This window comes from Pseudophryne corroboree, chromosome 6 (assembly GCF_028390025.1).
Source record: "Pseudophryne corroboree isolate aPseCor3 chromosome 6, aPseCor3.hap2, whole genome shotgun sequence".
Lineage (NCBI taxonomy): Eukaryota > Metazoa > Chordata > Amphibia > Anura > Myobatrachidae > Pseudophryne > Pseudophryne corroboree.
Window position 1 is genome coordinate 837,440,762 of NC_086449.1, and position 25,057 is coordinate 837,465,818.

The following is a 25,057-nucleotide window of genomic DNA, read 5'->3' on the forward strand; positions in this document are numbered from 1 at the left end:
GTAGCAAGTGCTGATAGCGCAGTGACCGTGTGACAGAGGCTCAGATCCCAGGGGTATTACCACAGGTGCCCTGGCAGAGGTATGTTACCTGATCAGCACCATGTATCCTGGCATGGCTCCTATGGAAAAGATGAAGCAGCAGAGAACATTCAGGATCATGAAGTAGACCAGCATGGTGTTACAGCGTTCCTCCCGCGGGCACTGCCCCAGCACCGCCGTCATATTCGGTGAAAATACACAGCTGCAATTCTGGAAAATCTGCAGAGAAATGTGTCTATAAAATAACAGCATCCAAGAGTATTACATTGCCTGCACAATAGCTGCTGATCGGGAGTTCAGATGTAACATGTGCAGAGAGAGTTAGATTTGGGTGGGTTATAGTGTTTCTGTGCAGGGTAAATACTGGCTACATCATTTTTACACTGCAATTTAGGTTTCAGTTTGAACACACCCCACCCAAATCTAACTCTCTCTGCACATGTTACATCTGCCCCACCTGCAGTGCAGCATGGTGTCACCCAGTTGCGTGCTTTTTTGCTTTACTTACAAAAATGAATCAGGCCCTGAGTTCACAATCAGTCCAGTGATACGCCCATAAGCCCACATAGTCACCGCCCAGGAACGGACAATACATTTCTGAGACCGTGCGCCTCTATGCGTCCCACCTTTGGTCGCATGCGCTGTGTACACAATGGTAGATGTGTAGATATATCTGGATTGGGCATTGTGTTGTGCATACACACTGCCCGATCCATTATGACTGATGTCATGAACTCGGCGGGCCTTTACATGCGTCCGCCCAGTTGAGCCATCAATCGCCGTCGGCAGCCGCAGCATGTGTACAGGCGGTCGGCTGACCATCTGTACACACACTTGTAGATATCTGTAGATATATTGGTCATCGTGTGTGCTGCAGGGCCGACGCGATATGTCTGTGAACGACGGAGTTCACAGACATATAGTTGATACACACTGGCCGACGGACCCGTGATATATCGGTCATTCAGTAAAACAGTGTGTGTACCCAGCATTAGATAAATGCGCAGTTGAAAAACATTGGCCCTCATTCCGAGTTGTTCGCTCGCTAGCTGCTTTTAGCAGCATTGCACACGCTAGGCCGCCGCCTACTGGGAGTGTATCTTATCTTAGCAAAATTGCTAACTAAAGATTTGCAATATTGCGAAAAGACATCTCTGTGCAGTTTCTGAGTAGCTTCAGACTTACTCTTCCACTGCGATCAGTTCAGTGCTTGTCGTTCCTGGTTTGACGTCACAAACACACCCAGCGTTCGCCCAGACACTCCTCCGTTTCTCCAGCCACTCCCGCGTTTTTCCCAGAAACGGCAGCGTTTTTTCACACACACCCATAAAACGGCCAGTTTCCGCCCAGAAACACCCACTTCCTGTCAATCACATTACGATCACCAGAACGAAGAAAAAACCTCGTAATGCCGTGAGTAAAATACCTAACTGCATATCAAATTTACTTGGCGCAGTCGCAGTGCGGATATTGCACATGCGCACTAAGCGGAAAATCGCTGCGATGCGAAGAAAATTACAGAGCAAACAACTCGGAATGTCCACCATTGTGCATCTGTGTGATTATCAGCCGATGCGTAAGACTCAGGATCAGACCCCGATGTGCGCATGGTAATTACCTGCGCGTTATAATGAGCTTCATATGGAAGGAACACGACTACACACACTGACATATCCCTGTTATATATCAGCAGAGCCGGCCCTAACCAATATGATGCCCTAGGCAAGATTTTGGCTGGTGCCCCCTAGCACCACCGCTAATTCTGCAAGAGATGCCTGACATGATTCAGCTGGCAGCTCTGCTAACGTTGGGCGCTTTTTGTTTATAAGAATGCATCGTATTTGCTTTACTATGTGGCTAGGATGCACAAGCAGCTTCTGCTGATTAAAATGATATGCGGCATGCCTATATACTGTATGAAAATGCGGCTGTATCTGTGTATGAAACGCTACATTACAGTGATTTCCAGGAATACACACAGAATATAGGCATGCTGCATATCATTTTAATCAGCAGAAGCTGCTGGTGCCCCTAAGCATATCAAATGCCCTAGGCAATTGCCTAGTTTGCCTATGCCTAAGGCCGGCTCTGTATATCAGCGTCACATGTAGCACATCATCATTATAGAGAGATGACATACATGTGTATAATAATTAGTGTACAGTATGTCGCCCTCATCTACACGCAGTGCGTGCTCCCCATATGTAGGGAGCTGTCACCCTATCAGGGTCACTGCTGCATCTGTTTCCTGCTGACAGCTATGACATTCATTCCCATACAGAATGCAGAGCAGCTCAGGCTGAATGAAGCCATTGTCCTGTAATTAGGGCACAGAATCTCCCATGATTGTATAGAATTAGTTGTTTCCCCATATTGCCCCAGCTGTATCTAGTCCTGACCAGATCTCCCATCATGTAACAGTCTATAGAGATCTCTCTGAGACATATGGGGCACCTATTAGCCATTTTCCCCAATATCCAGGTGCTGTAACACTCCCACAGATGCCCCGGACTGCAGCTCGCACTTACCACATTCTGCTCACTCCCGGTAGAAGATGAGCAGCCGGCTAAACAGGCAGAAACATAGGCCACCCCGTTATCACCACACACGGGGTCCCACACATCAGACGGACAACCACAGTTCATGTTACAGTCAGCGGATAAGTTGCCGACGTACGACACTTGCTCCACACTGAAATAAAACAAATATTCTGTGACTATAATGTCAGACAGAAATTACCACAAAATATCTCTGATCAGAAGTTACAATCTGGTTTCCCACCCAATATAACATTGATGTTTGTATGTAGATGATAACTGGGGGGGGGGTCTCTGTTTGGTATGTAGATGATCACTGGGGGGGGTCTCTGCATGGTATGTAGATGATCGCTGGGGTCTCTGTACAGTATGGAGATGATCACTTGGGGGTCTCTGAGTCTGTACAGTATGGAGATAATCACTGTGGGTTTCTATACAGTATGGAAGATCTCTGTATGCTCTGTGGGTCTCTGTATGGTATGTGCGGTTTCTGTATGGTATGTGCGGGTCTCTGTATGGTATGTGCGGGTCTCTGTATGCTCTGTGGGTCTCTGTATGGTATGTGCGGTTTCTGTATGGTATGTGCGGGTCTCTGTATGGTATGTGCGGGTCTCTGTATGCTCTGTGGGTCTCTGTATGGTATGTGTGGGTCTCTGTATAGTATGTACGGGTCTCTGTATGCTCTGTGGGTCTCTGTATGGTATGTGCAGTCTCTATATGGTATGTGCGGGTCTCTGTATGGTATGTGCAGTCTCGATATGGTATGTGCGGGTCTCTGTATGGTATGTGCAGTCTCGATATGGTATGTGCGGGTCTCTGTATGCTCTGTGGGTCTCTGTATGGTATGTGCAGGTCTCTGCATGCTCTGTGGGTCTCTGTATGGTATGTGTGGGTCTCTGTATGGTATGTGCGGGTCTCTGTATGGTATGTAGATGATCGTCTACTATATCACTTGCTGATATTATCTATAACTCACAGCAATTGTCACAAGTTATTACTATTGGCTGCATATTATCCTGCAAGCTCCTACCCGTCATACGAGACCGTCAGGCCGGCTACAGCCGCATTCTTGCATGTCATGCTGAAGGCCAGGAGATACAGCAGGTATTCCGTTATTAGGGTGCAAAAACCAAACCTTGCTGACATCAGTGTTGTGATCTTGAATCTCTTCATGAAGAAGCCCCCGAGGAAGTATCCGACACCTATGACTGGCAGAGTGGTAACCCCTGCATTGAGAAGATGGCGGACATCGTTATCTGTCCATGGTCACTGACATAACACAGAGCAATCACACCGCCTCCATCACTGGGGTAACATTAGGGGATTCTGTACTGGAAATAGGCTTAGGGGTTCACATAGATAGCAAGCTAAGCAGTAGTACCCAAAGTGGGACTGCAGCAAAGAAGGCTAATACGATATTAGCATGCATAAAACGAGGAATTGATGCTAGGGACGAGAGTATTATACTCCCATTATATAAATCACTTGTGAGGCCACATTTTGAATACTGTGTGCAATTTTGGGCACCGTACTACAAAAAGGATATCCTGGAGCTAGAAAAGGTTCAGAGACGGGCGACCAAACTAATTAAGGGCATGGAGACGCTGGAATACGAGGAAAGGCTTGCAAGACTAGGCATGTTTACATTGGAAAAGAGGAGACTAAGAAGGGACATGATCAACATCTACAAATATATAAGGGGTCAATACACAGAGCTTGGGAGGGACCTGTTTTCTATAAGATCAGCACAGAGGACACGTGGTCACTCGCTCAGGTTAGAGGAGAGGAGATTCCACACAATGCGGCGTAATTGTTTTTTCACAGTAAGGACAATACGTGTTTGGAATTCCCTGCCTGAGGGAGTTGTATTGGCGGATTCAGTCAACACCTTTAAGAATGGGTTAGATAAATTCCTAATGAGCTGCGGCGGAGAATACGGGCGTTCAGTTGAACTACATATATAGGGGGTAATTCAGTCCTGATCGCAGGGCTGCGTTTTTTGCATCCCTGCAATCAGGTAATCGCCACCTACAGGGGGAGAGGAAATTCGTTGAGCAGAGGTGCCATCGCATGTGCCGGAGAGCTGCACAAACTAATTTTGTGCAGTCTTTGCTCAGCCCAGGCCTTACTCTTTCAGTGCGATGATCGGGGCTGGAGCTGACGTCAGACACCCTCCCTCCAAACCAGGGGCGTCTCTAGAGACTGGCACAGTGCCAGTCTACAGCGCATCCACAGGATGCCGAAACATGCCCGCCGCACCATTTTTTCGGAGTCCTGTGCACGTGCTGTAGACTCTGGCACTGTCCCAGAGTCTCTAGTGGTCAGTGCGCTAGCAGCGGCATGACGGCTACGGGAGAGGAGGGGGCCCACAAACGGTCAGCGATGGACTCCGGAAAACTAAGTATAGAAGAAATGGGTGCAGTATGTGCGGACTCAGGGGCCCGTGTGCACCACGCACACTGCACCTATTATAGAAACGCCAATGCTCCAAACGCCTGGTCCCTCCTACATCTTTCCAGACACTTGTTAAAAATGGTCAGTTGCCACCCACAAATGCCCTCTTCCTGTCAATCTCCTTGCGATCGCCGGTGCGTTTGGAATTTTCGCACCATCCCGTCGCTGATCATCGCTCCCCGTCACTGCGGTCCGTCACGCCTGCGCATTGCAGTGCATACACATGCGCAGTTCAGATCTGATCGCCCGCTGTGCGAAAACACAGCCTAGCAATTATGTCTGAATTCGCCCCACGGGGGGGGGGGGGTGAGGAGAGCTGTCCATCACCAGGACTGGCCCAGATGTTATGCAAAGTCTATACAGAATATAGGGTCTGACAGTATCTATGGCTACATACCCTATAAGCAGGGATAACGAACAAGATCGGGAACCCTGGAGAGGCAGATCTGTCACCATAGTAGTCCCAGCATAACGGGCCTATAAATAGACCAGCTTCCTAAAGGTGAGTTTCACAGTCAGTCTGTCTGTAAAAGTTCAGAAATAGTAAAAAAAATGTAACAAAAACTGACGTGGGGTCCCCGCCCACATAACCATCCTCTTTGAGCCGCTCCTGGTTCAAAAAATACAGGGTTAAAAATATGCGACGTCCCCTTGTATTTTAAGAACCAGCATCAGGCTCTTGTACCATTTCTGGTCCTAAAAACACGGGAGGGGGGGGAGAGAGACATAGCGGTCCCTCATATATTTAGAACCAGCACTGGGCTTTACTAGCAGGGAGGCAATGCCACAGCCAGGGGACACACTTGACAGGGTCCCGTGGCCGAAGCATTACCCCACTTGACTAGTCAGCCCAAGAGCTATGTCCCCAAGCACCCCTGGGTGCCTAGTTGATAGCATTGAAGGTTTAGTTTTTGAAAAATAAGATCGTTTTTACAGGAGTACTACAGGTCCCAGCAAGGTTTCCTCCATATGACAGTACTTGGAGAGACACAAGTACCCTGTAAAAAATATATAAAAAATATTTTTTTTAAAAGACAGTGTGCATACATCTATCCTTGGTGTAGACCAGGTCCTCTTCGGAATATGTAGGCATTCAAGAGGTTAAAAAATAACAAACCAAATCACCTGAACCAACAGACTGAGGAGCCCTATGTGTTATGGAGCAGTCATATGGAGGCCAGCAAATGCGGCCATATGGAGGCCATATGACTGCTGTTACTAGGAGATACAGCAGCTGCTACCATAGCAACAGCATGCTAACTGGCTTTGGGCAGCCAGGCTCTCAATCACCGCTTCCCCCATTGAAGCCTATGGAGCGGCTATGCTCCATATATCAATGGTGAGAATCGCTACCTTGTATCCTATGATGGGAACCACAAGGTTACTAGATGTCAACTTTGTGGTTTCCATCATAGGATACATTGTAGCGGTTGCTGCCATTGAAGTCTATGGAGCAGAGTCACTCCATAGGCTTCAATGGGGAAGCGGTAATTCACAGCCTGGCCACACACAGCCAATCAGCTGTTGCTATGGTAGTGGCCGCTGATTGGCTCCTCGATCCGTTGGTTCAGGTGATTCAGTTTGTTAATTTTTAACCCATTAGATGCCTACATGGACCAAAGAGGACCTGATATACAAGAATAGGTGAGTATAGAATTTTTTTCTACAGGTATAGTGGATGCTACTGGAGAAGAGGACGAGAATGGTTACAGGCTAAGTATGGTCGAGATAGACTTAGTAAGGAACACCCAAAGGTGCAACATAACCTCTTCCATGGTAAGAGGAACGAATGTGTGGCAGGTACCAATGGCGCAACCCTCCTGTGCTGCCTATGTAGATTATTTCAGGTCTCCCCTTGACCTCAAAAGGTATATTGTGCAGGGTGTGGTCACCTACAACTGGCACTGAAGATATCTTAAAAATTTTAATTATTGACAAAGACAGAACAACAAATTCACAGACATGACACAGAGTATAAAAATCTAAAATAAAATTGATATATTGGATGTGTTCTAAACCATGTAAAATTGCCACAGTCTGGTGGACAGTGTGGTTTGAAATCATCAACAATGGGTCTTATTCGTCCCATTGGAGCAAAAATGGTACAGGGCTTACCCAGTGGATAAACTTGGAGCCAACGGTGGTAAAGGCAAAGTGCAGTCCGGATTATGCACCTTGCTAGGCTCCGATGCTTTACCCAGGAAAGTCAGACACTGCACATGGAAGTCCTTAGGATCACAATCACCTCCCACGCGTTTCGAGCCACACTGGGCTCTTTTTCAAGGTATAGTGACTGAGAATGAGCTAGTTTAAAAGGAGACACGCTATGCAGTCTATTAATTTTATTCTATATTTTTATACTCTGTGTCATGTCTGTGAATTTGTTGTTTTGTTTTTATCAATAAATACATTTTTAAGATATCTCCAGCGCCAGTTGTAGATTACCACACCCGGCACAATCTTCCATGGTAAGAGAGCAAAGTCTTGTCTGATATTAGATGGGGTAGCCGATTCCGCCTCACACACCATGAGAGAGGCATTTGGATGCAGAAAGGCACTGGGAAAACATAAGAAGCACCAAGATCTTATACTATATACACAGAGTGGAGGTAAGAAGAAATTGGGTAGATTTATGACTTTACTGTAACCACCATGAAGACAACATGACTGAAGACTATCCTTCATCTGACATGTATGACAATCCTGAAAACAATGGACAAACTGTGTCTAATGATAGGTCCAACATGGATGAGGAAACATAGGCTGTGTAGGAGAGACCCTCCTGAGAAACTCGCAGACCATGAGAGACATATTGAAAGACGTTAGATGATGTTCTTAACATATTACATTGTTGTGCTGTAGCAGGGAGAGGAGGGGACGGCGATGGCCTCAGTTTCCCAAAATGTAGGCATGCTGCCTCCATTTTGTGGGATCGCAGAGGCCAGGGTTTCCTACTTCCAACGGAGAGCTTGTGGCCTTGGCGACATAGCTGTGGTGGCTGGTCTTTGCAACTTCATGGGTCATGCAGATGGCTGATGGTGTTGCAGATGATCCTTAGGCACAGCACTGGATTACCTACGCATGCAGGAGGCACCAGACGCCTCCTGCAGCATTACCAAATAATTCTGTACACATCTGAATCACCCCCCAGTGTGTGCATAGTGTGTAACGGTGGAATAAAGAAGTCCTGCAGTTGTTACCCATGCTTCAGTGTTCTTATAAACAGATAAACAAGCAAAACAGTGACGAGAGGTTGGACCTTTACAGAGCGCAGAGCAGAGATTCTTTCAGTTGGATGGGCAGTGAGTGGACATCCCTGAGCTACTGCTCACGTAACTCCTCCTACAGGTTCTGGCAGTGCACAGGTATGTGGAATATTTCTGATATCTGGAGATGGATATTTTTGGTCACTCATCTCAAGCAACGTACCTATTAAAAAGATGGCTTCCGATGCCGATATGCCGTACTGCTGCTCCAAAAATTTGGGAGTGAATGAGAAGAAACCCACAAACGCACTGAACTGGATGAACGTTACCAGCAGAAACAACATATAGACCTTATTCCTCAGGAGACCATTTAGGAGTATCAGGAATTCTGCAACATGAAAGGAGACAGAGATTAGTGTCCATAATGTGTCCGTGTCCTTATACACATTGTGGTTGTCCTATATACAGCATTGTGGGGTCATGTGTACTCAAATAAGGCCACAAGTATCACTGCTTATCACGAGGATAAAAGAGATCCTATCACCGCAGCTTAAAAATAAAATCTTGTGGAGGCGGCTGAGAGAAAACCGCGCCGGAACAGTGTCACCAAGGCAGCTGATTAGTCTCTGCTGGTTCCAGAGGGTCTGAAAGCCCAGCTCTAGCCTCTCACCTCTGGCCCTCCACTGACCCCTAACCTCGGCCCACCTCTGACCTCTCACCTCTGGCCTTTCAATTACACATGGAATGACAATAGTTTTAAAAAAAAGTTAATAAATATATATAAAAAGAAAAATATTTAAACAGTCACACAGCACTGTTACACACAGCACAGTCACACACACTACTGTCACTCACACAGCACTGTTACACACACTGTCAAACAGCAGTTACACACACTACTGTCACACAGCAGTTACACACACTACTGTCACACAGCACTGTTACACTACTGTCACGCAGAACTGTTACACACACTGTCACACAGCAGTTACACACACTACTGTCACACAGCACTGTTACACACAGCACAGTCACACACACTACTGTCACACAGTACTGTTACATACACAGTACTGTCACACAGCACTGTTACACTACTGTCACACAGCAGTTACACACACTACTGTCACACAGCACTGTTACACTACTGTCACACAGCACTGTTACACACACTACTGTCACACAGCACTGTTACACTACTGTCACACAGCACTGTTACACACCGCACAGTCACACACACTACTGTCACCCAGCACTGTTACACACACTGTCACACAGCAGTTACACACACAGTACTGTTACACTACTGTCACATAGCACTGTTAGACTACTGTCACACAGCACTGTTACACACAGCACAGTCACACATCACTGTTACACAGCAGTTACACACACTACTGTCACACAGCACAGTCACAAACAGTACTGTCACACAACACAGTAACACAAAGTACTGTTACACACAGCACAGTCACACACAGTAGTGTCACAGAGCACAGTCACACACTACTGTCACACAGCACAGTCACACACAGCACAGTTACACATAGTACTGTCACACACAGCACAGTCACACACAGTACTGTCACACACCATAGTCACACAGCACAGTCCACAGTCACACACACTACTGTCACACACACACACACACACACACACACACACACACACACACACACACAGCACATTCACACACAAGGCAATGTCACAAACAGCACAGTCACACACAGCACAGTCACACACACAGCAGTGTGTCACACACACACAGCAGTGTCACACACAGCACAGTCACACACACAGCAGTGTCACACACAGTGCTTATACTAGGTATAATACTAATCAGGCTATGTCACCAGGAGTAGTGTCCCCACAGCTGCTGTGTGATAACGGGGAGAGTCAGTCCCCAGGACAATGTGACAGCATAAGATACAGTATAAGAGTAATTAGTGCTCAGAAAAAGACGTCTGATAGATTAACATCGATACTGTAAAGTGGATGGATTGTATAATATGTGACAGCAAATAAATACACTGTTTAGTAATGTATTCAGCAATGTGCACTGATACAAATAGTCCCAAACTTCAGTTCATAGAACTTATATCATATCTCAGTATCCCAGTATCAGCGAGAGAGTTTTATCTGGACTGGTCCTTTTGTGTTATCATCCAGGACAGTTAATAAATCAATACCCGGCCCTTTCCTTTAGCAGTGTATATAAGTCCAGCCACAATGTCCAATTACCATGTCCACATAAGTTGGTGAGATCCTTTTAGCGAAGAACTACAACGCACAAGATTGGATCCCTCTTGGAATTGTGGTGTACCAGGCTGGAAGGTCCAGATGACTGGTTCAGATACCTTGAATCATTACGCAGTCCTTGTGGGATATATGGAGGTTGGGATAGCCAAACAATAAACGCGTTTCGCTGTTGGGACTTACATCTATTTTCAAATGTAAAGATTTTTGTAATAAAGTTTATTTTATTTAACCAGACTCATTATTTATTGGGCATCAAGATAGATAAATGAATGTCCAAAGCTCCATAATTATACATTAAAGTATTGGAACCATGATACTGGACACCCAGATGTACAGACGACATTCCGATGCTGAGCAGCTACTACAGGACAACAGTGCTAGACTGTCCAATGCCGACCTCTGTCATTCATATGGTGAGATATATGTTCCACCATACACCTACTCCTATACCCTGGTGGTTTTGAATGTTTCTTGAGTACAAAAAGTCACCGGTGCTGGGGCAGAGGTTTCCTGAGTCTATCTCTGGTGCACCGATGACCAAGCCATTTTCCCTGAGGCTGGTACAGATTCAGGGGGAGGCCCTGCCCGAAATGAAACGGAGAGACTAAGAGGGAGAGAGTAAGAAGAGTGTTGCTATGTGGCCATCACTTGTACACCACTTCACTCAGAGGCATGTACCAAAGCAGTGTTACACTTAGTAACCCGGATATTGCCCCTATAGTGTGGTACTGAGCCCTGGATGCCCGGTGATGGTGGCACAGACTGCACGCACCTTGCACTGAGAAGTCTGCATTCTCCGCAGCCTCCTCTCTGTTATCTCCTGTCTGTGGACTCAGCATCTCTCTCAGCTCAGGTTGCTCCTCCTGGCCCTCTTTATGCAGCGACTTGGGGACAAACCAGAAGGGTATGGCAGCCAACAAATTCAGGAGAGCAGTGGCCAGATATCCAATCCACCAGGCACCAACCCATCGGGTGTCATTGATACTTAGTGTACCCTCATCTGCAGGGACAGAGACAGAACAATGGAGTAAGGATAATTATAAGGGAGACAAGTTCATAGCAACATGTACTAATGATGACTGACCGGACCCCAGAGCTATCCCAGGCCATGCATTTACTGGAAGGATCACAGTAACCAAGTATATGTTCTTCTGTTCTGCCTGTGACCTGCACCTCTCCTCCTCTCTGATAGCCACCACTCACTCCCACCTCCTGGACTTCTCCCGAGCTGCTGCCCACTTATGGTGACACTACACCACCTGACCAGACTCTGCCCCAAACCCACAGTCCTTCAAATGCCAACTCAAAACCCATCTCCTCACTGTAGCCTAATTTATCCCCTGGGCACCTACCATTAGACAGCCTAGAGCGCCGGCACCTGGAGGCACCGCTGAGAACAACAACAAAAAAGAGAGAGGGCTGTCTCTCAAAGAGACATCCTTATTATACATGGTGCTGGCGGGGGCCATTGCCCACGAGTATTATCCTTGCCATCCCTCCTCTGGACCCACCTCCCTTGCACCCAGGCTATATCGGAGGGATGATCAGGGTGATCAGAATCAGAGTTAATCCTAGGGTTTTTTAAGGGGCATTGTAATTACCCTTTTTTTTAAATGTGCCAACCCCAGTATGATTGGAGTTTACGGGTTGTTTTGTAGCTATCAATGGCCCATCTAAAGTAATCAAAGGGTACAAATGTTCATCCCCTGGAGAGAAGCCCCATTTCTATATCACTAAGATGGTAACCTGAGAAATAAATCACAGAGCTCTTGAGGACTTTTGATTTTCTTCTCCATGAATTGGAAATGTCTGTTTTTGGGCCCTCATTCCGAGTTGTTCGCTCGGTATTTTTCATCGCATCGCAGTGAAATTCCGCTTAGTAAGCATGCGCAATGTTCGCACTGCGACTGCGCCAAGTATCTTTGCTATGAAGATAGTATTTTTACTCACGGCTTTTTCATCGCTCCGGCGATCGTAATGTGATTGACAGGAAATGGGTGTTACTGGGCGGAAACACGGCGTTTTATGGGCGTGTGGCTGAAAACGCTACCGTTTCCGGAAAAAACGCAGGAGTGGCCGGAGAAACGGTGGGAGTGCCTGGGCGAACGCTGGGTGTGTTAGTGACGTCAAACCAGGAACGACAAGCACTGAACTGATCGCACTGGCAGAGTAAGGTTGGAGCTACTCTAAAACTGCTAAGTAGTTTGTGATCGCAATATTGCGAATACTTCGGTCGCAATTTTAAGATGCTAAGATACACTCCCAGTAGGCGTAGGCTTAGCGTGTGTAACTCTGCTACATTCGCATTGCGACCGATCAACTCGGAATGAGGGCCCTGGATTTTTGACCGCATATTCCTTTTGGTACATCTCACCCAATGTGTGCATACTGGCAATACATCCCACCCTATGTGTGCATACTAGCAATAATCCCACCCTATGTGTGCATACTGGGAATACATCCCACCCTATGTGTGCATACTGGGAATGCATCCCACCCTATGTGTGCAAACTAGCAATACATCCCACCCTATGTGTGCATACTAGCAATACATCCCACCCTATGTGTGCATACTGGCAATAAATCTCACCCTATGTGTGCATACTGGCAATACATCCCACCCTATGTGTGCATACTGTCAATACATCCCATCCTATGTGTGCATACTAGCAATAAATCCCACCCTATGTGTGCATACTGGCAATACATCCCACCCTATGTGTGCATACCAGCAACACATCCCACCCTATGTGTGCATACTGGCAATACATCCCACCCTATGTGTGCATACTAGCAATACATCCCACCCTATGTGTGCATACTAGCAATACATCCCACCCTATGTGTGCATAATAGCAATACATCCCACCCTATGTGTGCATACTAGCAATACATCCCACCCTATGTGTGCATACTGGCAATAAATCTCACCCTATGTGTGCATACTGGCAATACATCCCACCCTATGTGTGCATACTGTCAATACATCCCATCCTATGTGTGCATACTAGCAATAAATCCCACCCTATGTGTGCATACTGGCAATACATCCCACCCTATGTGTGCATACCAGCAACACATCCCACCCTATGTGTGCATACTGGCAATACATCCCACCCTATGTGTGCATACTAGCAATACATCCCACCCTATGTGTGCATACTAGCAATACATCCCACCCTATGTGTGCATAATAGCAATACATCCCACCCTATGTGTGCATACTGGCAATACATCCCACCCTATGTGTGCATACTAGCAATACATCCCACCCTATGTGTGCATACTGGCAATACATCCCACCCTATGTGTGCATACTAGCAATACATCCCATCCTATGTGTGCATACTGGCAATACATCCCACCCTATGTGTGCATACTGGCAATACATCCCACCCTATGTGTGCATACTGGCAATACATCCCACCCTATGTGTGCATACTGGCAATACATCCCACCCTATGTGTGCATACTGGCAACACATCCCACCCTATGTGTGCATACTGGCAACACATCCCACCCTATGTGTGCATACTAGCAATACATCCCACCCTATGTGTGCATACTGGCAATACATCCCACCCTGTGTGTGCATACTAGCAATACATCCCACCCTATGTGTGCATACTGGCAATACATCCCACCCTATGTGTGCATACTGGCAATACATCCCACCCTATGTGTGCATACTGGCAACACATCCCACCCTATGTGTGCATACTGGCAATACATCCCACCCTATGTGTGCATACTGGCAATACATCCCACCCTATATGTGCATACTGGCAATACATCCCACCCTATGTGTGCATACTGGCAACACATCCCACCCTATGTGTGCATACTGGCAATACATCCCACCCTATGTGTGCATACTGGCAATACATCCCACCCTATGTGTGCATACTGGCAATACATCCCACCCTATGTGTTTATACTGGCAATACATCCCACCCTATGTGTGCATACTGGCAATACATCCCACCCTATGTGTGCATACTGGCAACACATCCCACCCTATGTGTGCATACTGGCAATACATCCCACCCTATATGTGCATACTGGCAATACATCCCACCCTATGTGTGCATACTGGCAATACATCCCACCCTATGTGTGCATACTGGCAATACATCCCGTCCTATGTGTGCATACTAGCAATACATCCCACCCTATGTGTGCAAACTGGCAATACATCCCACCCTATGTGTGCATACTGGCAATACATCCCGTCCTATGTGTGCATACTGGCAACACATCCCACCCTATGTGTGCATACTGGCAATACATCCCACCCTATGTGTGCATACTGGCAACACATCCCACCCTATGTGTGCATACTGGCAATACATCCCACCCTATGTGTGCATACTGGCAATACATCCCACCCTATGTGTGCATACTGGCAATACATCCCACCCTATGTGTGCATACTAGCAATACATCCCACCCTATGTGTGCATACTGGCAATACATCCCACCCTATGTTTGCATACTGGCAATACATCCCACCCTATGTGTGCATACTGGCAATACATCCCACCCTATGTGTGCATACTGGCAATACATCCCGTCCTATGTGTGCATACTGGCAATACATCCCGTCCTATGTGTGCATACTGGCAATACATCCCGTCCTATGTGTGTATACTGGCAATACATCCCGTCCTATGTGTGTATACTGGCAATACATCCCGTCCTATGTGTGCATACTGGCAATACATCCCACCCTATGTGTGCATACTGGCAACACATCCCACCCTATGTGTGCATACTGGCAATACATCCCACCCTATGTGTGCATACTGGCAATACATCCTACCCTATGTGTGCATACTGGCAATACATCCCACCCTATGTGTGCATACTAGCAATACATCCCACCCTATGTGTGCATACTGGCAATACATCCCACCCTATGTGTGCATACTGGCAATACATCCCACCCTATGTGTGCATACTGGCAATACATCCCATCCTATGTGTGCATACTGGCAATACATCCCACCCTATGTGTGCATACTGGCAATACATCCCACCCTATGTGTGCATACTGGCAATACATCCCACCCTATGTGTGCATACTGGCAATACATCCCACCCTATATGTGCATACTGGCAATACATCCCACCCTATGTGTGCATACTGGCAACACATCCCACCCTATGTGTGCATACTGGCAATACATCCCACCCTATGTGTGCATACTGGCAATACATCCCACCCTATGTGTGCATACTAGCAATACATCCCACCCTATGTGTGCATACTGGCAATACATCCCACCCTATGTGTGCATACTGGCAATACATCCCACCCTATGTGTGCATACTGGCAATACATCACACCCTATGTGTGCATACTGGCAATACATCCCACCCTATGTGTGCATACTAGCAATACATCCCACCCTATGTGTGCATACTGGCAATGCATCCCACCCTATGTGTGCATACTGGCAATACATCCCACCCTATGTGTGCATACTGGCAATACATCCCACCCTATGTGTGCATACTAGCAATACATCCCACCCTATGTGTGCATACTAGCAATACATCCCACCCTATGTGTGCATACTGGCAATACATCCCACCCTATGTGTGCATACTGGCAATACATCCCACCCTATGTGTGCATACTGGCAATACATCCCACCCTATGTGTGCATACTGGCAATACATCCCACCCTATGTGTGCATACTGGCAATACATCCCACCCTATATGTGCATACTGGCAACACATCCCACCCTATGTGTGCATACTGGCAACACATCCCACCCTATGTGTGCATACTGGCAATACATCCCACTCTATGTGTGCATACTGGCAATACATCCCACCCTATATGTGCATACTGGCAATACATCCCACCCTATGTGTGCATACTGGCAACACATCCCACCCTATGTGTGCATACTGGCAATACATCCCACCCTATGTGTGCATACTAGCAACACATCCCACCCTATGTGTGCATACTGGCAATACATCCCACCCTATGTGTGCATACTGGCAATACATCCCACCCTATGTGTGCATACTGGCAACACATCCCACCCTATATGTGCATACTGGCAATACATCCCACCCTATGTGTGCATACTGGCAATACATCCCACCCTATGTGTGCATACTGGCAACACATCCCACCCTATGTGTGCATACTAGCAATACATCCCACCCTATGTGTGCATACTGGCAATACATCCCACCCTATGTGTGCATACTGGCAATACATCCCACCCTATGTGTGCATACTGGCAACACATCCCACCCTATATGTGCATACTGGCAATACATCCCACCCTATGTGTGCATACTGGCAATACATTCCACCCTATGTGTGCATACTGGCAACACATCCCACCCTATGTGTGCATACTAGCAATACATCCCACCCTATGTGTGCATACTGGCAATACATCCCACCCTGTGTGTGCATACTAGCAATACATCCCACCCTATGTGTGCATACTGGCAATACATCCCACCCTATGTGTGCATACTGGCAATACATCCCACCCTATGTGTGCATACTGGCAACACATCCCACCCTATGTGTGCATACTGGCAATACATCCCACCCTATGTGTGCATACTGGCAATACATCCCACCCTATATGTGCATACTGGCAATACATCCCACCCTATGTGTGCATACTGGCAACACATCCCACCCTATGTGTGCATACTGGCAATACATCCCACCCTATGTGTGCATACTGGCAATACATCCCACCCTATGTGTGCATACTGGCAATACATCCCACCCTATGTGTTTATACTGGCAATACATCCCACCCTATGTGTGCATACTGGCAATACATCCCACCCTATGTGTGCATACTGGCAACACATCCCACCCTATGTGTGCATACTGGCAATACATCCCACCCTATATGTGCATACTGGCAATACATCCCACCCTATGTGTGCATACTGGCAATACATCCCACCCTATGTGTGCATACTGGCAATACATCCCGTCCTATGTGTGCATACTAGCAATACATCCCACCCTATGTGTGCAAACTGGCAATACATCCCACCCTATGTGTGCATACTGGCAATACATCCCGTCCTATGTGTGCATACTGGCAACACATCCCACCCTATGTGTGCATACTGGCAATACATCCCACCCTATGTGTGCATACTGGCAACACATCCCACCCTATGTGTGCATACTGGCAATACATCCCACCCTATGTGTGCATACTGGCAATACATCCCACCCTATGTGTGCATACTGGCAATACATCCCACCCTATGTGTGCATACTAGCAATACATCCCACCCTATGTGTGCATACTGGCAATACATCCCACCCTATGTTTGCATACTGGCAATACATCCCACCCTATGTGTGCATACTGGCAATACATCCCACCCTATGTGTGCATACTGGCAATACATCCCGTCCTATGTGTGCATACTGGCAATACATCCCGTCCTATGTGTGCATACTGGCAATACATCCCGTCCTATGTGTGTATACTGGCAATACATCCCGTCCTATGTGTGTATACTGGCAATACATCCCGTCCTATGTGTGCATACTGGCAATACATCCCACCCTATGTGTGCATACTGGCAACACATCCCACCCTATGTGTGCATACTGGCAATACATCCCACCCTATGTGTGCATACTGGCAATACATCCTACCCTATGTGTGCATACTGGCAATACATCCCACCCTATGTGTGCATACTAGCAATACATCCCACCCTATGTGTGCATACTGGCAATACATCCCACCCTATGTGTGCATACTGGCAATACATCCCACCCTATGTGTGCATACTGGCAATACATCCCATCCTATGTGTGCATACTGGCAATACATCCCACCCTATGTGTGCATACTGGCAATACATCCCACCCTATGTGTGCATACTGGCAATACATCCCACCCTATGTGTGCATACTGGCAATACATCCCACCCTATATGTGCATACTGGCAATACATCCCACCCTATGTGTGCATACTGGCAACACATCCCACCCTATGTGTGCATACTGGCAATACATCCCACCCTATGTGTGCATACTGGCAATACATCCCACCCTATGTGTGCATACTAGCAATACATCCCACCCTATGTGTGCATACTGGCAATACATCCCACCCTATGTGTGCATACTGGCAATACATCCCACCCTATGTGTGCATACTGGCAATACATCACACCCTATGTGTGCATACTGGCAATACATCCCACCCTATGTGTGCATACTAGCAATACATCCCACCCTATGTGTGCATACTGGCAATGCATCCCACCCTATGTGTGCATACTGGCAATACATCCCACCCTATGTGTGCATACTGGCAATACATCCCACCCTATGTGTGCATACTAGCAATACATCCCACCCTATGTGTGCATACTAGCAATACATCCCACCCTATGTGTGCATACTGGCAATACATCCCACCCTATGTGTGCATACTGGCAATACATCCCACCCTATGTGTGCATACTGGCAATACATCCCACCCTATGTGTGCATACTGGCAATACATCCCACCCTATGTGTGCATACTGGCAATACATCCCACCCTATATGTGCATACTGGCAACACATCCCACCCTATGTGTGCATACTGGCAACACATCCCACCCTATGTGTGCATACTGGCAATACATCCCACTCTATGTGTGCATACTGGCAATACATCCCACCCTATATGTGCATACTGGCAATACATCCCACCCTATGTGTGCATACTGGCAACACATCCCACCCTATGTGTGCATACTGGCAATACATCCCACCCTATGTGTGCATACTAGCAACACATCCCACCCTATGTGTGCATACTGGCAATACATCCCACCCTATGTGTGCATACTGGCAATACATCCCACCCTATGTGTGCATACTGGCAACACATCCCACCCTATATGTGCATACTGGCAATACATCCCACCCTATGTGTGCATACTGGCAATACATCCCACCCTATGTGTGCATACTGGCAACACATCCCACCCTATGTGTGCATACTAGCAATACATCCCACCCTATGTGTGCATACTGGCAATACATCCCACCCTATGTGTGCATACTGGCAATACATCCCACCCTATGTGTGCATACTGGCAACACATCCCACCCTATATGTGCATACTGGCAATACATCCCACCCTATGTGTGCATACTGGCAATACATTCCACCCTATGTGTGCATACTGGCAACACATCCCACCCTATGAGTGCATACTAGCAATACATCCCACCCTATGTGTGCATACTGGCAATACATCCCACCCTATGTGTGCATACTGGCAATACATCCCACCCTATGTGTGCATACTGGCAATACATCCCACCCTATGTGTGCATACTGGCAATACATCCCACCCTATGTGTGCATACTGGCAATACATCCCACCCTATATGTGCATACTGGCAACACATCCCACCCTATGTGTGCATACTGGCAACACATCCCACCCTATGTGTGCATACTGGCAATACATCCCACCCTATGTGTGCATACTGGCAATACATCCCACCCTATGTGTGCATACTGGCAATACATCCCACCCTATGTGTGCATACCGGCAATACATCCCACCTTATGTGTGCATACCGGCAATACATCCCACCCTATGTGTGCATACTGGCAATACATCCCATCCTATGTGTGCATACTGGCAATACATCCCATCCTATGTGTCCATACTGGCAATACATCCCACCCTATGTGTGCATACTGGCAATACATCCCATCCTATGTGTGCATACTGGCAATACATCCCACCCTATGTGTGCATACTGGCAATACATCCCACCCTATGTGTGCATACTGGCAATACATCCCACCCTATGTGTGCATAGTGGAAATACATCCCACCCTATGTGTGCATACTGGCAATACATCCCACCCTATATGTGCATACTGGCAATACATCCCACCCTATGTGTGCATACTGGCAACACATCCCACCCTATGTGTGCATACTGGCAATACATCCCGTCCTATGTGTGCATACTAGCAATACATCCCACCCTATGTGTGCATACTGGCAACACATCCCACCCTATGTGTGCATACTGGCAATACATCCCACCCTATGTGTGCATACTAGCAATACATCCCACCCTATGTGTGCATACTGGCAATACATCCCACCCTATGTGTGCATACTGGCAATACATCCCGTCATATGTGTGCATACTGGCAATACATCCCACCCTATGTGTGCATACTGGCAATACATCCCACCCTATGTGTGCATACTAGCAATACATCCGACCCTATGTGTGTATACTGGCAATACATCCCGTCCTATGTGTGCATACTGGCAACACATCCCACCCTATGTGTGCATACTGGCAATACATCCCACCCTATGTGTGCATACTGGCAACACATCCCACCCTATGTGTGCATACTGGCAATACATCCCACCCTATATGTGCATACTGGCAATACATCCCACCCTATGTGTGCATACTGGCAACACATCCCACCCTATGTGTGCATACTGGCAATACATCCCGTCCTATGTGTGCATACTAGCAATACATCCCACCCTATGTGTGCATACTGGCAACACATCCCACCCTATGTGTGCATACTGGCAATACATCCCACCCTATGTGTGCATACTAGCAATACATCCCACCCTATGTGTGCATACCAGCAACACATCCCACCCTATGTGTGCATACTGGCAATACATCCCACCCTATTGTGCATACTAGCAATACATCCCACCCTATGTGTGCATACTGGCAATACATCCCACCCTATGTGTGCATACTGGCAATACATCCCGTCCTATGTGTGCATACTGGCAATACATCCCACCCTATGTGTGCATACTGGCAATACATCCCACCCTATGTGTGCATACTGGCAATACATCCCACCCTATGTGTGCATACTGGCAATACATCCCACCCTATGTGTGCATACTGGCAATACATCCCACCCTATGTGTGCATACTGGTAATACATCCCACCCTATGTGTGCATACTGGCAATACATCCCACCCTGTGTGTGCATACTGGCAATACATCCCACCTTATGTGTGCATACTGGTAATAAATCCCACCCTATGTGTGTATACTGGTAATACATCCCACCCTATGTGTATATACTGGCAATACATCCCACCCTATGTGTGTATACTGGCAATAACCCCACCCTATGTGTGTATACTGGTAATACATCCCACCTTATGTGTGCATACTGGCAATACATCCCACCCTATGTGTGCATACTGGTAATACATCCCACCCTATGTGTGCATACTGGTAATACATCCCACCCTATATGTGCATACTGTCAATACATCCCATCCTATGTGTGCATACTGGCAATAAATCCCACCCTATGTGTGTATACTAGCAATACATCCCACCCTATGTGTGTATACTGGCAATACATCCCACCCTATGTGTGCATACTGGCAATACATCCCACCCTATGTGTGCATACTGGCAATATTCCCACCCTATGTGTGCATACTGGCAATACATCCCACCCTATGTGTGCATACTGGCAATAATCCCACCCTATGTGTGCATACTGGCAATACATCCCACCCTATGTGTGCATACTGGTAATACATCCCACCCTATGTGTGCATACTGGCAATACATCCCACCCTATGTGTGCATACTGGCAATACATTCCACCCTATGTGTGCATACTGGCAATAATCCCACCCTATGTGTGCATACTGGCAATACATCCCACCCTATGTGTGCATACTGGCAATACATCCCACCCTATGTGTGTATACTGGCAATACATCCCACCCTATGTGTGCATACTGGCAATAATCCCACCCTATGTGTGCATACTGGTAATACATCCCATCCTATGTGTGTATACTGGCAATAATCCCACCCTATGTGTGCATACTGGTAATACATCCCACCCTATGTGTGCATACTGGTAATACATCCCACCCTATGTGTGCATACTGGTAATACATCCCGTCCTATGTGTGCATACTGGCAATAAATCCCACCCTATGTGTGCATACTGGTAATACATCCCACCCTATGTGTGCATACTGGCAATACATCCCACCCTATGTGTGCATACTGGCAATACATCCCACTCTATGTGTGCATACTGGCAATACATCCCACCCTATGTGTGCATACTGGCAATAAATCCCACCCTATGTGTGCATACTGGTAATACATCCCACCCTATGTGTGCATACTGGCAATAATCCCACCCTATGTGTGCATACTGGCAATACATCCCACCCTATGTGTGCATACTGGTAATACATCCCACCCTATGTGTGCATACTGGCAATACATCCCACCCTATGTGTGCATACTGGCAATACATCCCACTCTATGTGTGCATACTGGCAATACATCCCACCCTATGTGTGCATACTGGCAATAAATCCCACCCTATGTGTGCATACTGGCAATACATCCCACTCTATGTGTGCATACTGGCAATACATCCCACCCTATGTGTGCATACTGGCAATAAATCCCACCCTATGTGTGCATACTGGTAATACATCCCACCCTATGTGTGCATACTGGCAATAATCCCACCCTATGTGTGCATACTGGCAATACAAACCACCCTATGTGTGCATACTGGTAATACATCCCACCCTATGTGTGCATACTGGCAATACATCCCACCCTATGTGTGCATACTGGCAATACATCCCACTCTATGTGTGCATACTGGCAATACATCCCACCCTATGTGTGCATACTGGCAATAAATCCCACCCTATGTGTGCATACTGGTAATACATCCCACCCTATGTGTGCATACTGGCAATACATCCCACCCTATGTGTGCATACTGGCAATAAATCCCACCCTATGTGTGCATACTGGTAATACATCCCACCCTATGTGTGCATACTGGCAATAATCCCACCCTATGTGTGCATACTGGCAATACATCCCATCCTATGTGTGCATACTGGCAATAAATCCCACCCTATGTGTGCATACTGGTAATACATCCCACCCTATGTGTGCATACTGGCAATAATCCCACCCTATGTGTGCATACTGGCAATACATCCCACCCTATGTGTGTATACTGGCAATAATCCCACCCTATGTGTGCATACTGGTAATACATCCCACCCTATGTGTACATACTGGCAATACATCCCACCCTATGCGTGCATACTGGCAATACATCCCACCCTATGTGTGCATACTGGCAATACATCCCACCCTATGTGTGCATACTGGCAATACATCCCACCCTATGTGTGCATACTGGCAATACATCCCACCCTATGTGTGCATACTGGCAATACATCCCACCCTATGTGTGCATACTGGCAATACATCCCACCCTATGTGTGCATACTGGCAATAATCCCACCCTATGTGTGCATACTGGCAATACATCCCACCCTATGTGTGTATACTGGCAATAATCCCACCCTATGTGTGCATACTGGCAATACATCCCACCCTATGTGTGCATACTGGCAATACATCCCATCCTATGTGTGCATACTGGCAATACATCCCATCCTATGTGTGCATACTGGCAATACATCCCATCCTATGTGTGCATACTGGCAATACATCCCACCCTATGTGTGCATACTGGCAATACATCCCACCCTATGTGTGCATATTGGCAATAAATCCCACCCTATGTGTGCATACTAGCAATACATCCCACCCTATGTGTGCATACTGGCAATACATCCCACCCTATGTGTGCATACTGGTAATACATCCCACCCTATGTGTGCATGCTGGCAATACATCCCACCCTATGTGTGCATACTAGCATCACATCCCACCCTATGTGTGCATACTGGCAATACATCCCACCCTATGTGTGCATACTAGCAACACATCCCACCCTATGTGTGCATACTGGCAATACATCCCACCCTATGTGTGCATACTGGTAATACATCCCACCCTATGTGTGTATACTGGCAATAATCCCACCCTATGTGTGCATACTGGCAATACATCCCACCCTATGTGTGTATACTGGAAATAATCCCACCCTATGTGTGCATACTGGCAATACATCCCATTCTATGTGTGCATACTAGCAACACATCCCACCCTATGTGTGCATACTGGCAATACATCCCACCCTATGTGTGCATACTGGCAATACATCCCACCCTATGTGTGCATACTGGCAATACATCCCACCCTATGTGTGCATACTGGCAATACATCCCACCCTATGTGTGCATACTGGTAATACATCCCACCCTATGTGTGCATACTGGTAATACATCCCATCCTATGTGTGCATACTGGCAATACATCCCACCCTATGTGTGCATACTGGCAATACATCCCACCCTATGTGTGCATACTGGCAATACATCCCACCCTATTTGTGCATACTAGCAACACATCCCACCCTATGTGTGCATACTGGCAATACATCCCATCCTATGTGTGCATACTGGCAATACATCCCACCCTATGTGTGCATACTAGTAATACATCCCACCCTATGTGTGCATACTGGCAATACATCCCACCCTATGTGTGCATACTGGCAATACATCCCACCCTATGTGTGCATACTGGTAAT

The 25,057-nt window shown here is 47.0% G+C and overlaps 1 protein-coding gene across 4 annotated transcripts in view; it reads right to left on the bottom strand.

Moving 5' to 3' along the window:
* Positions 1–25,057, bottom strand: part of LOC134933874 (solute carrier organic anion transporter family member 1A2-like) — a 279,409-nt gene that overhangs the window by 23,221 nt on the left and 231,131 nt on the right. For all 4 annotated transcript variants that reach the window (XR_010179767.1, XM_063929412.1, XM_063929413.1 and 1 more), the window contains 5 exons: positions 11,268–11,495; positions 8,460–8,624; positions 3,607–3,802; positions 2,568–2,730; positions 89–258 (listed from right to left, as the gene is read on the bottom strand). Coding sequence is in view for 3 of the 4 variants with exons in the window: in XM_063929412.1 (XP_063785482.1) it covers positions 89–258; positions 2,568–2,730; positions 3,607–3,802; positions 8,460–8,624; positions 11,268–11,495 (922 nt within the window). In the remaining variant the exon portion in view is untranslated. The remainder of the gene's footprint in view (positions 1–88; positions 259–2,567; positions 2,731–3,606; positions 3,803–8,459; positions 8,625–11,267; positions 11,496–25,057) is intronic.